At 33.8% G+C, this 16,033-nt stretch overlaps 1 protein-coding gene across 1 annotated transcript; it reads left to right on the top strand.

Annotated features, from left to right (window-relative positions):
• Positions 1-7: 7 nt before the first annotated feature.
• LOC127736182 (RNA-binding protein 8A-like) lies at positions 8-13,088 on the top strand. The gene is made up of 6 exons (XM_052246759.1): positions 8-174; positions 1,577-1,636; positions 2,526-2,606; positions 2,848-2,984; positions 3,601-3,731; positions 12,744-13,088. The coding sequence occupies exons 1-6, from the start codon at positions 108-110 to the stop codon at positions 12,775-12,777; spliced, it is 510 nt and encodes a 169-aa protein (XP_052102719.1). The 5' UTR covers positions 8-107; the 3' UTR covers positions 12,778-13,088.
• Positions 13,089-16,033: the final 2,945 nt, after the last annotated feature.

Raw genomic sequence — 16,033 nt, 5'->3', positions numbered from 1 at the left:
TTGGCGTTAGATTTCCTTGCAATCTCTTCTTCGAAGTGTTTCAGGGTTTTACTTAAAGGGTACAGAAAAAACCAAAGAAACATTTCTTTTCGCGTGTTCTTGTGAAAATGGCGGATGTTTTGGATCTTCAAGAAGGGACCGGCGAAGAGTTCGAAGTTGACGAAGAAGGAGACCGTAAGACACTTGTAGTTTAAGTAGCAGAGTGCTGAAAAATAAATGTATTTTGTTAAATGTTTCAGACATTAATTACTTTAATCCACCTGGTACCAAATCACTTTATTCATGATAAACAGAATGTTAAAAATAAAATTATGTTTTACTGGTTTAGTTATACCTTCAGTCCGTTTTGGTTGTATCAGCTGTTTGAAGTTTGAATAAGATTTGTGTTGTCAAACATTCTAGCCTCAAGCATCTGCAAGGGACATGATTTCAATAATTGTCAAAATGGGCATTTGGTGCAGTGAAATTTGGTGTATATCGAATACTTTTATATTCGTGCACTTTCCCATAAATTTCTTGTGTCACAATGCTTATGTCATTACTTCACACTGACATTAAGAACGATTGTTCGATGACGTTTACACCGATTGACCTCTGGTCAACCGGTGTAACTCATACACAAAAAAAACAACTCAAGATTGGTGTATAAGATCTTAATAAACATGGTAAAGATTTATATTATACATGTATATCATATACCATTGTCTACAATATTTTATTCTTTTTAGTTTACACATTTTTAGGCATGATACATGTTTTTTTCAGTTTACATTTCATTTATTTGATATACCACTTAATGAACTCTTAGAAATCCCTTTTTGGATTCTGTGTCTGGAGCAATTTTCTGGCAGCCAAATCAGAAATTCACCCAGACACAGAAAAACCCAAAAAGGATTATCTGCACATGTGTAATGTAAATCGTTACAATTTTTTTTTACATACGATAAATTCAGATGTTTTAATTAATGTCAAAAATGTGATAGCATCAGGTTTGCAATAATTAAAACTTGAATTCATTATTTCAGTCATGTCAGTTGTGATTTTCATTCATAAACTTTTTGAAATTGCATTAATTAGATTTCGCATTTTGACCAGTGGTTAGTTAAAGATTTGCAATTATAAATGAATGCATTAATTTCTGAATTTACCGTATTCATAGTCACTTTTCCATCACCGAACATTTTTTGTGTGAAAATTTAACTACGTTTCTTTGGACAAATTTCCTATATGTAAACAAAATATGTAGGTGTTTGTTGGAAAGTTTGTCAGCACAAAACTATCATGACAAGAATACTACATTTAAATCTTGCAATATTTATAAATAACATGTTTAGGGTGTGCCTGTAAACACATTTACATTTTTTTTGCCTCAAAATCAGTCAATTGCATAATCAGTGGGTTTATTTCACTCAGTGTGTACTGTTTTACTATGTTATGTTTTGCTAATGTATATTTAAGATCAAGTGAAACACTATTATTGATACATGTTAATAAAAAATTAATTAAACATAACTAATGATAAGCTCATCTCTTTCTTTCCAATTACTTATAATTAATATTGTTATATTTGTTTTAGAGGGCTTGCAGAAACTGAAAGAAAAAGCAAAAAGAAGAAAAGGAAGGGGATTTGGTTCAGGTACTTTATAATATATAACTTAAACAGTACAGATTTGTGAACCATGGTAAATAGATTTCAGTGTAAAGTAGTTTGTGATGTTGATGGAAGAAATCCATTTGGATCTGATGCACATATTTAAGAAAAAAATAATGTTCATCGTTGTTCTAGTGAACAGAAACTCAGAGGTAAACAGTTTTATTCAAGCAGAATTCCACATATAAAACCCCAGACTCTTTCTTTTTGGAATGTTTCACAGACAGGACGGGGATTTTAACTGTATATTTTACCAGTTTTATATAGAGAAGTTCTTTTTCTGAACTTAAATTTATTGTACTTTCTTCTGTTACTATTTTATTTCAAAAGATAAAAATGACAATGATAGATTGTAATTTAAAGGTGTAAATAACAAACATTTAACTTTTGATTTACTAATTCCTTCTCTCTCATAAACATAATGATGCAAAAAAGCCAAGACATTTTGGTAAATACCATATTAATGATATATAACCATGAAACATTGTATGTTGTTAAACTTGAATTCTGTTTTTAGCCATTTTGTTTTACATTTACCTGAAGCTTGTATAAAAAAAATCATATTTTTTAAATTACCTGTGGCAAAATGAAGAAAAATTCTAAATCCTAATATGTTATATTAAACCAAATAAAATAATAATTATGGTTTCTGTTACATTGTTGAAAAAAATTGGCTAGGTAGGTAGAGATTTTTATCCAAACAAATTATATTGAATATACAGAGGACCCGTTATGTCTTTAACAGTGCTTACTTACAAATAGCAAAACAAAGCAAGGGTGGGGTCCCAAAACTGGTGTAGATAGGAAAACACACATTATTTTAATTTGCCTTATCAGTTTTATAAACAATTTATACCTGTTTATTGTTGTTTAGATGGACCTACCAGGAGTGGTGTTGAAGAATATGAGGCAATGGAAGTGGATGATTCTGATGGTGGTCCTGGTCCACAGAGATGTATGTATTGTCTGTTACATAGTCCTTAAAACTAAATTCATACGCACCATCTTTTGAAATACTAATAACCTTAGTAATATAAGGCTAAAGAAAATGTACATTTAAGAATTCTGAAATATATTTTTTATTTGATACAAGTATATTCTTGTTATTATTTTCTTTTTCAGCTGTAGAGGGCTGGATCCTGGAATAGATTTTTTATTTGATACAAGCAATTTCTAGTTGTTATTTTTGCTTTCAGCTGTAGAGGGCTGGATCCTGTTTGTTACCGGTGTTCATGAAGAAGCACAAGAAGATGATATCCATGATAAATTTGCAGATTATGGTGAAATTAAAAATCTACACATTAATTTAGACAGAAGAACAGGTTTCCTTAAGGCAAGCACTACTTATATTGATTTGTTGAATAGAACATGAACATGCACATACATAAATAAAGATATATTAAAATGAAAAAGGAATGTGGAAACCAAAAGAAGAAGTGTCATATTTTAAAGATCTTTTGAAAAGTTTCACTGTGCACCAAATACAAACAAATACAAAACAGTTGTAAGCATCAAAATAGTAATTCTCAATATCTATTTTACACATTCTTTGTAGTTTAAGAATGGCATTAACATGATTTAAGTATATTGAAATCCTTCTATGTGTGCATTACTGGCTTACTCCACTAATAAAAGAACTAGCCACAATGATAAACCCGTGAGTGATCAAAGTGTCGGTCACCAACAATCAAGTAATCAATGACCTACATTTTGTTCCAGCTGAAATTATTGGCCTTATTTGCTAGGGCTGTTCCAGCTAAATTAATTTCACATACGAAAAATTAAAAATATCAGAGATCAAAATGACAAATCTATAATATGACATATTACAAATTAAAATGTATGATAATGTATAAGGTAGATATCTTAAGTAAAGTGTGTCCAGCATAATGGGGGAATTTGTTTATTAAAGTAAATGGTTCACTTTATAATGTAATATATGTTTTCAGGGTTATGCTTTAATTGAATATGAAACCTTTAAAGAAGCACAAGCTGCCATGGATGCATTGAATGGATCAGATTTCTTTGAACAAAAAATTAACGTTGATTGGTGTTTTGTCAGAGGTCCCAGAAAACACAAGTAAGTAAAACATGACACATTTTAATATGACGACCTATATATCGACAACCAGTATAATCACAGTATATCTACTTTTAGCGCAGACGCATAGATACACAAAATTGGCTGTTCTGTGTTACGACCAGGTAAACTCAATTTTTAATACGGTTTACTTAGAATTGCCAAAGTCTGCATACAAACCTATTGAAAATTTGTACTTGGTTGAACATCTAAATTCATTGTTCATCTATACTGATGAAATCCCCCAAAATTGGTATCCCACGAATAATAATGAATCCACAGTAACCCATAAAAAGTTAATAATTAATAAAGGTATGGAACTAAAAACTTACAAAACAATAATGTTATTTTGGATTCATTTTTATACGCCCGTTTACGGGATGTATTATGGTATACCGCTGACCATCTGTCCGTCCGTCCGTCGTCAACATGTCGGACATTTATTCAAAAAGGCTTTAACCAATATGCATGAAACTTTGGTGAATTGTTTATATCTATTGACGTGAGCTCCCTTTTGTTAGCTCACCGAGGCGCATGTGAGCTTATGCCATCACTTGGCGTCCGTCATCGTCGTCGTAAACTATTTCAAAAATCTTCTCCTCTGAAACTACTGGGCCAAATACCTTCAAACTTTAACTAAATGTTCCTTAGGGTATCTAGTTTATAAATTGTATCCAAAGTTTTGATCCATCGTCAAACATGGCCGCCATGGCTAAAAATAGAACATAGGGGTCAAATGCAGTTTTTGGCTTATATCTCAAAAACTAAAGCTTTTAGAGCAAATCTGACTTGGGGTAAAATTGTTCAGTTAGTCAAGATCTATCAGCTCTGAAATTTTCAGACGAATCAAACAACCCATTGTTGGGTTGCTGCCACCGAATTGGTAGTTTTAACAAAATTTTGCAGTTTTTAGCTCACAAGGTGAGCTTTTCTCATCACTTGGCGTCCGTCGTCCGTCGTTGTCGTCATCGTCCGTCGTCGTTAGATTTTTACAAAAATCTTCTCCTCTGAAACCACTGGGCCAAATTTAACGAAACCTGGCCACAATCATCATTAGGGTATCTAGTTTAAAAAATGTGTCCGATGACCCCGCCAACCAACCAAGATGGCCGCCATGGCTAAAAATAGAACATAGGGGTAAAATGTAGATTTTGGCTTATATCTCTGAAACCAAAGCATTTAGAGTAAATCTGACATAGGGTAAAACTGATTATCAGGTCAAGATCTTCAGACAAATCTGACAACCTGTTGTTGGGTTGCTGCCCCTGAATTGGTAATTTTAAGGAAATTTTGCAGTTTTTTGTCGAGCCTGCGACTTTTGTCGCAGAAAGCTTGACATAGGGATAGTGATCCGGCGGCGGCTACGGCGGTGGCGGCGTTAGCTAACTTCTTAAAAGCTTTATATTTTAGAAGGTGGAAGGTCTGGATGCTTCATACTTTGTATATGGATGCCTCATGTTACGAAGTTTCCGTCAGTCACATGTCCAATGTCCTTGACCTCATTTTCATGGTTCAGTGACTACTTGAAAAAAAAGTTAAGATTTTTTGTAATGTTAGATTCTCTCTTATTATAAGTAATAGGATAACTATATTTGGTATGTGCGTACCTTGCAAGGTCCTCATGCCCGTCAGACAGTTTTCACTTGACCTCGACCTCGTTTCATGGATCAGTGAACAAGGTTAAGTTTTGGTGGTAAAGTCCATATCTCAGATACTATAAGCAATAGGTCTAGTATATTCGGTGTATGGAAGGACTGTAAGGTGTACATGTCCATCTGGCAGGTGTCATCTGACCTTGACCTCATTTTCATGGTTCAGTGGTTATAGTTAAGTTTTTGTGTTTTGGTCTGTTTTTCTTATACTGTATGCCATAGGTCTACTATATTTGGTGTATGGAATGATTGTAAGGTGTACATGTCTAGCGGGCAGGTGTCATCTGACCTTGACCTCATTTTCATGGTTCAGTGGTCAAAGTTAAGTTTTTGAGTTTTGGTCTTTTTTTCTAATACTATATGCAATAGTTCAACTATATTTGGTATGTGCGTACCTTGCAAGGTCCTCATGCCTGTCAGACAGTTTTCACTTGACCTCGACCTCATTTCATGGATCAATGAACAAGGTTAAATTTTGGTGGTCAAGTCCATATCTCAGATACTATAAGCAATAGGTCTAGTAAATTTGGTGTATGGAAGGACTGTAAGGTGTACATGTCCAACTGGCAGGTGTCATCTGACCTTGACCTCATTTTCATGGTTCAGTGGTTATAGTTAAGTTTTTGTGTTTTGGTCTGTTTTTCTTATACTGTATGCCATAGGTCTACTATATTTGGTGTATGGAATGATTGTAAGGTGTACATGTCTAGTGGGCAGGTGTCATCTGTCCTTCACCTCATTTTCATGGTTCAGTGGTCAAAGTTGAGTTTTTTGAATTTTGGTCTGTTTTTCTAATACTATATGCAATAGTTCAACTATATTTGGTGTATGGAAATATTTTATGATCTATTTGGCAGTCATGCAGGTTTTATTTGACCTTTACCTCATTTTCAAGGTTCATTGCTCAGTGTTAAGTTTTTGTGTTTTGGTCTGTTTTTCTTAAACTATAAGCAATAGGTCAACTATATTTGTTGTATGGAAGAATTGTTAGCTGTACATGCCTGCCTAGCATGGTTCATCTGACCTTGACCTCATTTTCATGGTTCATTGGTCAATGTTTAGTTTACTTGGTTAATGTTAAGTTTATGTGACAGTTGTAATAAAGCTTTATATATTTAGGACTATCAACATAATATCAATGATTAGTAAAGAAGGCGAGACATTTCAGTGTGTGCACTCTTGTGGTTATTATCTTGAATATTATTATAGATAGAGATAAACTGTAAACAGCAATAATGTTCAGCAAAGTAAGATCTACAAATAAGTTGTCATGACCAAAATTGTCAGTCGACCCCTTTAGGAGTTATTGCCCTTTATAGTCAATTTTTAACAATTGTTTGTAAATTTTTGTAATCTTTTACAAAAATCTTCTTATCTGAAACTACTGAGACAAATTTAAGCATACTTGGCCATAATCATTATTAGGGTATCTAGTTTAAAAAATTTGTCTGATGACCCCGCCTTCCAACCATCATGGCCGACTTGGTTAAAAATAGAACATAGGGGTTAAATGCAGTTTTTGGTTTATATCTCTGAAACTAAAGCATTTAGAGCAAATCTGACAGTTGGCAAAAATGTTCAATAGATTTAGATTTATCTGCCTTGAAATTTTCAGACGAATCCGACAACCCGTTGTTGGGTTGCTGCCCCTGAGTTAGTAATTTTACAAAAATTTTGCAGTTTTTTGTTATTATCTTAGATATCATTATAATATCTAATATCTAATACTATTAATTATGATTTTAACCTTATTTTACATGATTTTCAAAGCATCAGTATATACAGGTGAGCGACACAGGCTATTGAGAGCCTCTAGTTTGTTATTATTTTGAATATTATTATAGATATATATAAACTGTAAGCAGCAATAATGTTCAGCAAAGTAAGATCTACAAAAAAGTTAATATGACCATAATTGTCAATTGACCCCTAAAGGAGTTATTGCCCTTTAAAGACAATTTTACACAATTTGTTCATCAAGTTTGCTAACATTTAAAAATCTTCTCCTCTGAAACTACTGGGCCAATTACCTTCAAACTTTATCTAAATGTTCCTTAGGGTATCTTGTTTATAAATTGTATCGGAAGTTTGTATCAAAAGACAAACATGGCCGCCATGGCTTAAAATAGAACATAAGGGTCAAATGCAGTTTTTGTTGGTCAGTTGGTCAAGATCTATCAGCTCTGAAATTTTCAGACGAATCGAAACCCGTTGTTGGGTTGCTGCCACCGAATTGGTAGTTTTAACAAAATTTTGCAGTTTTTTGTTATTATTAAGTCTCCCAAACGAAGTTTGGGAAGACTTATTGTTTTTGCTCAGTTATTATTATTATTATTCTTCTTCCGCCGCTTTTAAATTTGAACTTGTCCGCACCTGTTCTCCAAAACCGCTTGTCAGATTAACTTAGGGTTTCACAATATGTTAGACTAACATGTCTAGTGGTGCAATCAGGGTTTTGTTTGTGCAATGGGGTTTATAAAGGGGTACTTTGAGGGGCAAAAAGAAAAGAGGGTTTTACTATAGAACCCTATGGGATTTTATTTTTTAAAATTTTCAAATGATTATAAATTGAAAACCGTTTGTGATAGACACAATCTTTTTAATTGAAAATGTTCTAAATGATAAAGCTCATTAAATGAAATACAGGGTTAGTCCACAGGGGTCACCCCCACTCCCTGCCATTTAAGAAAGTTCTAATATCTTCTAAGTGGTCAAGATCCCCACCCCTAAACCATATATATTCTGGTTTGTCATGCTAAGATGGTTTGAATGATATACAGGGTAAGTCCCCAGGGGTCATCTCGACCCCCTGCCATTTGAGAAAGTTCTTATATCTTGTAAATGGTTGAGATCCCCACCCCTAAACCATATATATTCTGGTTTGTCATGATAAAGCACATCAAATGAAATACAGGGTTAGACCCCAGGGGTCACCCCCACCCCCTGCCATTTAAGAAAGTTCTAATATCTTCTAAGTGGTCAAGATCCCCACCCCTAAACCATATATATTCTGGTTTGTCATGCTAGGATGTTTTGAATGATATACAGGGTTACTCCCCAGGGGTCATCCCGACCCCCTGCCATTTGAGAAAGTTCTTATATCTTGTAAATGGTCGAGATCCCCACCCCTAAACCATATATATTCTGGTTTGTCATACTAAGATGGTTTGAATGATATACAGGGTTAGTCCCCAGGGGTCATCCCGACCCCCTGCCTATTGAGAAAGTTCTAATATCTTGTAAGTGGTCAAGATCCCCACCCCTAAACCATATATATTCTGGTTTGTCATACTAAGATGGTTTGAATGATATACAGGGTTAGTCCCCAGGGGTCACCCCACCCTGCCATTTAAGAAAGTTCTAATATCTTGTAAGTGGTCAAGATCCCCACCCCTAAACCATATATATTCTGGTTTGTCATACTAAGATGGTTTGAATGATATACAGGGTTAGTCCCCAGGGGTCATCCCGACCCCCTGCCATTTGAGAAAGTTCTAATATCTTGTAAATGGTCGAGATCCCCACCCCTAAACCATATATATTCTGGTTTGTCATGATAAAGCACATCAAATGAAATACAAGTTTAGTCCCCAGGGGTCACCCCCACCCCCTGCCATTTAAGAAAATTCTAATACCTTGTAAGTGGTCAAGATCCCCACCCCTAAACCATATATATTCTGGTTTGTCATGCGAAGATGGTTTGAATGATAAACAGCGTTAGTCCCCAGGGGTCATCCCGACCCCCTGCCATTTGAGAAAGTTCTAATATCTTGTAAATGGTCGAGATCCCCACCCCTAAACCATATATATTCTGGTTTGTCATAATAAAGCACATCAAATGTTATACAGGGTTAGTCCCCAGGGGTCACCCCCACTCCCTGCCATTTAAGAAAGTTCAAATATTTTCTAAGTGGTCAAGATCCCCACCCCTAAACCATATATATTCTGGTTGGTCATGCTAAGATGGTTTGAATGATATACAGGGTTAGTCCCCAGGGGTCATCCCGACCCCCTGTCATTTGAGAAAGTTCTAATATCTTGTAAATGGTTGAGATCCCCACCCCTAAACCATATATATTCCTGTTCGTCATGTAATGAACATTTGAATGACGTATAGGGCCAGTCCCCAGGGGTTCCTCCCCACCCCCAATGTTCTAGTATCTTGTAAATGGTCGAGATCCCCACCCCTAAACCATATATATTCTGGTTTGTCATGCCAAGATGATTTGAATGATATACAAGGTTAGTCCCCAGGCATCACTAATGCATATAACTTTACTGGACCAAACCAATTTTCACTGGACGTTGCCCAATGTCAGGCGACCCTGGGAATTACGAATTATGGGAGCTTCGTTTGGGAGACTTCGTAACAGCATCCTGTTACAATCATTTCTTGTTTTGAATATTATTATAGATATATATAAACTGTAAGCAGCAATAATGTTCAGCAAAGTAAGATCTACAAAAAAGTTAATTTGACCATAATTGCCAAGTTTGCTAACATTTAAAAATCTTCTCCTCTGAAACTACTGGGCCAATTACCTTCAAACTTTAACTAAATGTTCCTTAGGGTATCTTGTTTATAAAGTGTATCGGAAGTTTGTATCAAACGACAAACATGGCCGCCATGGCTAAAAATAGAACATAAGGGTCAAATGCAGTTTTTGGCTTATATCTCAAAAACTAAATCTTTTAGAGCAAATGTGACATGGGGTAAAATTGTTCAGTTGGTCAAGATCTATCAGCTCTGAAGTTTGCTAACATTTAAAAATCTTCTCCTCTAAAACTGAGGTGAGCGATTCAGGCACTAGAGAGCCTCTTGTTTTTTTTATAAATTTCAGATTTACAATTTCCAAGTTTTGGGTTTTTATTCATTAAAAAAGGGGGATTTTCCAGTTTTCGAACAATAACTCAAAAACAATTTTACCAATTTGCATGAAACTTTGGGGAATTGTTCATATCTATTGAGGTGAGCTCCCTTTCGTTTTTTATAAATTTCGCATTTACCGTTTCAGAGTTTTGGGGTTTTATTCATTAAAAAGGGGGGATTTTCCAGTTTTCGGACAATTACTCAAAAACAATTTCACCAATTTGCATGAAACTTTTGTGAATTGTTCATATCTATTGACGTGAGCTCCCTTTCGTTTTTTATAAATTTTGGATGTACCGTTTCCGAGTTTTGGGGTTTTATTCATTAAAAAAGGGGGGATTTTCCAGTTTTCAGACAATAACTCAAAAACAATTTCACCAATTTGCAAGAAACTTTGGTGAATTGTTTATTTCTATCGACATGAGCTCCCTTTTGATTTTTATAAATTTCAGACTATACGTTTCCTATTTATGGGGTTTTATTCTTTACAAAAAGGGGGGTTTCCAGTTTTCAGACAATAACTCAAAAATGCTTGCAGCATTTTTTATGAAACTTTGGTAAATTGTTTGTATCTATTTTTGTAAGCTCCCTTTTGATTTTTATAAATTTTTCGAATTTACATTTCTGAGTTATAAGATTTTATTTGTTTATAGTCTGACAACCGATTTACTAAGTATTGCGCAAAAGCACAGTCTATTGCACAACAGCAAGAAATCTTTCATATAACCAATTTCAAGTTCTTTGACTACATTTATTCAGAAACCTATAATATATCAAATATTCAGATACAATCCAAATTCAGACCTGTATCAAGCTTGAATATTGTGTCCATTTTTGCCTCAACTGTTCAGGGTTGGACCTCTGCGGGCGTATCCAGCTGCGCTCAGCGAAGCAGTTTTTATTATTTGTGGTATACCAATTTTCGTGGGTTTCGTGGGTCACAGCGAACCACAAATTTAAGAATTCAACGAAGAATAATCCCGAGAAATGTGTATGGAGTCGGATGTTTATTTCTGGTTATGTTATGCAGTTCTAGTATAGTGTTGACTAGTGATAAACATTGTAACATAACACGTGTTTTTATTGAAAGAAGATGCAAGTATTTTGATTAAATCAATAATAAATATATCGAATATCGGTAATAATTTTCTTTTTGAAATTGATTAAAACTGTTCATGGAAAATAACTGAAAGTTGTTAATTACTGTGTCATAGTTTGGTTTACTGGTGATAAAAAATCCTGGGGAGAACACTCGGATTAAGTACGGGGATATTGCCCGTAGGTAATATTGTTTATGACAGGAACATTTATTTTCACACCTTTTACTTATATGACTGTTAATTATATCGTGATTAGGGAAATGAGCTTTCAATCATAGAGTTTTGAATGCCTTTTAAAATTCCGACAAGAATTTATAAATTGTAAAACAAACAAATAATTAGTTGTCTCTGTCCATTATTGTAATAGAAGTTTTCAATGAACACTTTAACCTAGAATGACCAAGCGAGGATTTTGACAATTCAAAACTTTTTTTTTTTTTTTTTTGTAATCAGCGATCCACGAATTTACGTATACCACGAAACGTCTTTTTTTCTCTATCAACGAAAATTGATACCCACGAAAATAAATGAATCCACAGTACCTGGCATTGAAATTGTACTTAAAACTATCAACAGATTTAATATTTGGAGATTAGTGGATACCACTGGAAATTAGAATGCAAATTAGATTAAACAGCACATGTATAGCTTACAGTGATCATGAAACCATTAAAAATTATTGAGTTATTAAATTTTTTAAACTGACTGAATTCCTAGTCCACAATATTAAGGCTAGGTAGTAACTATGACACTTGTCAAACTAAGCACTGTTCCATGAAAACGTGCGTGGTACACAGGGCAAGTATTTTGATAATAAGGTAACCCCCTATAGATGCAATTTTAGAGACTTGCATAAATTTTAAATGTGTTGTCACACCTACCTATAGTGTCAAATTCAAAATGCCATCCCTAGGTTTTGATGTATATTTCTATGAAACAGTTCCAACATATATGAGTCGGAGTAACTATGAACTATCTATCAGTTACATTCAGGAATATTAATGGGGACATAGTGCATATCTTTGAAACATAAAATTGTTATTTATGTTATTTAGGAGTGCATGTACACATCTCAAATGATCTAGAACAATAATAGTTGCCTGTGAAACTGTTTTGATGAACCATAGAATAGAGAATGGAATAGGGGAATGTTTCAACACATATTGTAATAAAAAAGTAAACCAACACACATCTGCCATTTACAACACAAACATTTCATTACTGAGTATCCTTGTTGCAGCTGAAAAAAAAAATATTTAAAAATGTGAGCTATTTTAAATTTATAAAACTATTCAAATATTAAAATCGCTTTTTTTTATTTTTTAGAAATGAGCTTTACAAATCAGAGAATCATATCAAATTAATTAATGAATATTGTTTTCTATTGCAGAGGAAGAAGAGGAGATGATCGGCGGAAAAGATGAAAACTGTACTTCATTGTTTTATTTTATTTTAACAACATCATGATATGATTATATAAAGTCCAGCAAACAACATTATGATATGATTATCTAAAGTCCAGCAAATTTTGTATTTCTCTTACCAAGTAAACCTATAAATACTTGATACTTATGATCAAAAATGAATGTAAAAACTGCAATGGTTATTTTTAGATTTAAAAATCATTAACTTTAAGAACATAAGGACACATCATTCATTATTTTCATTTATTATGCTGTCGCTTTGTGTACATACATGTCAACATTGAAACTGTAAATAAATATTGTTCTAAAAACATCTTTCATTTTTTCTTTTAGAAGATAGGATATGGGGTTAATGCTCATCTGACAGGAATACTAACATTAGGGAAAAAATAAAAATGAATATTTATGAAATTTTTAAAATGCTTCTCATCATAAAATCGTGTTTTGACTAAATTATATTTTGATTGATTTTTCTCGGAAAAAAAGGTTTTAAATGACTCCATTGTTTACACTCAATTGCAGCAATAAAATGAATACTATCAATACAATCAATTGCAGCAATAAAATAAATACTATCAATACAAGAAAACAGTACATTTGGAAACAAATGGCCAAGCATAAAAATGGTGAATTAGCATAGTAAAGCTAGTTATTTATAAAAATAGACTAATGGCAACTAGAGCACATCATGCTGGTCAGTATTGTCTTAAATCTTCTACCTTAATTAAGGTACTCAGGATTCACAAAAAAACCTTAAGTGAAGCCTCAAATTTGGCTAAATTTTCATAATGACGTCAACTTGTGAATAAAAAAGTGATGTTAGGTATATATTAATTGACAGGAACCCAATGACATCTGATGGTCAGCATACAGTCTTCAACAATATACAAGTGTCTATATAATGTATCAAGCTAAATTGCTCAAAGTCTAAAAAAAAAATTGTGAATAAATTTCTCAGAAATATTGAGAACCATGTGATCCCCTGTTTAACAACTTGCATGCTGACGTGCAAGATTTGAACCGATGATTAGGTTGAACTATCTTCTATATGTCAAGAGTGAAACAAATGGTTTGTCTAACCTAGTGATTACATGTTTTTTGAGATAAAATATTGTTACTGGTTCCTAAATGACATAAACAAGAGTAACACTTCCCTCTATTAAGATTATTGAAAGACAGGAAAATTGAAATCCTCTAAATGACATAACTGTCATTATTATTTTAACTGGCCTGTAACATAAGTCATAGAATGCAAGACCTGGAGAATTGTGCAAAGGGGGCAGGGGATGAAACATATTTTATTAAGATTAATAAATATACTGAGTACCAATAGAAAGCCAACACCTTAATTTGAAAAATAAATTAAAAGATTTTCTTTTTGACCAATTGTTGCAAATTTTGAAAAGCGTAAAGATATTCATACAGAACATTTTGGGCAATTTTAGAAGATTTTTGGCGGCATAAACTATTTGTATAAAGCTTTATATTTCAGAAGGTAGTAGACCTGGATGGTTCATATCTTGTATGCAGATACCTTATGTTAAGAAGTTTCCGTCAATCATATGTCCATTGTCCTTGACCTCTTGTTAATGGTTCAGTGACTGCTTTACATGTCTGTCAGACAGAGTTCAACTGACCTCGACCTCATTTCATGGATCAGTGATCAAGGTTAAAGTTACGTGATTAGGTCCGTTTCTCAAATACTATAAGTAGTAGGTCAACTATATTTGGTGTATGGAATGATTGTAATTGGTACATGTCAGTCTGGCAGGTTTCATCCGACGTTGACCTCATTTTCATGGTTCATTGGTAAATGTTAAGTTTTTGTGTTTTGGTCTGTTTTTCAAGTACTATAGCAATAGGTCAACTATATTTGGTGTATGGAAAGATTGTAAGGTGTACATGTCTGTCTGGCAGGTATCATCTGATCTTGACCTCATTTTCATGGTTCATTTGTCAATGTTAAGTTTTTGTGTTTTGGTCTGTTTTTCAAGTACTATAAACAATAGGTCAACTATATTTGGTGTATGGAATGATTGTAAGGTGTACATGTCTGTATGGAAGGTATCATCTGACCTTGACCTCATTTTTATGGTTCAATGGTCAATATTAAGTTTTTGTGTTTTGGTCTGTTTTTCAAATACTAATAGCAATAGGTCAGCTATATTTGGTGTATGAAGTCATTGTAAGGTGCACATGTCTGTCTGGCAGGTATAATCTGACCTTGACCTCATTTTCATGGTTCATTGGTCAATGTTAAGTTTTTGTGTTTTTTTTTATTTTTCAATTAGCATATGCAATAGGTCAACTATATTTGGTGTATATGTCTGTCTGACAATTTATCTGACCCTGACCTCATTATCATAGATTTTTAAAAATGTTTTTGTTGTAAAGTTTCTGTAATGCTTTTAGTAAATCCTTTCTAGCAGTAAAGCATGCGAAACATTTCAGCGTGTACACTCCTGTTAATTTTGAGACTCCAGGGTTCACAAATTCCACGATTTTAACCATGCAATTTATATTTGCATTTTTTAAAAACAGCAAATTTCACAACAATGAACACCCTTTGCATTTTGTCCAGTGTAATCTCATCTGGATGAAAACCTGTTCTTGCTTGTGACTCTATAAGACTTATTGCAAAGTACATAGCTTGAAAAAGTATCTTCATTAACAAAAGGTCTGAGAATTAGATAAGTTGCCTTTCATTGGCATTCATTATATTTCAGAAGGCAGAAATGCTAGATATCTACTTCTTGTTTATAGTTTTATAGGCGAGGTTGAACATTAAGTGTTCCTGATTAAGTCAGATTCTCATAGGTCAACTTTGATTGCTCTATATAATCATTTCAAGGTATGGTAAACATGTCCCTTTGGCAGGATATAGAATGACCCCGACTTTTTTCACAGTACAGGAATCAACACTTATAAGTTTTCTCACTAAGGTTAGTTTCTCAGTTTCAATTTTTTGAGTCCACAATATTTTGTCTACAGCAATCCTGTAAGGCATACATGTGTCTATCAGGAATCACCTTCAATTGACCGGTTTTTCGTTACCCAGTGATAGGCATTCACTTTACAAGCTATGGTCATTTTTGCAGTGTCTGGAGTAATGTGATTAACTAACCATTTTAGCTCACCTGGCCCAAAGGCACAAGTGAGCTTTTCTCATCACTTGCCGTCCGTCGTCCATCGTCGTCGTCAGTCTATCTTTTACAAAAATCTTCTCTGAAACTACTGGACCAAATTTAACCAAACT

This window comes from Mytilus californianus, unplaced genomic scaffold (assembly GCF_021869535.1).
Source record: "Mytilus californianus isolate M0D057914Y unplaced genomic scaffold, xbMytCali1.0.p SCAF_3, whole genome shotgun sequence".
Lineage (NCBI taxonomy): Eukaryota > Metazoa > Mollusca > Bivalvia > Mytilida > Mytilidae > Mytilus > Mytilus californianus.
Note: the sequence above shows the minus strand (reverse complement) of the source record. Positions and strands in the feature narration are given on the sequence as shown.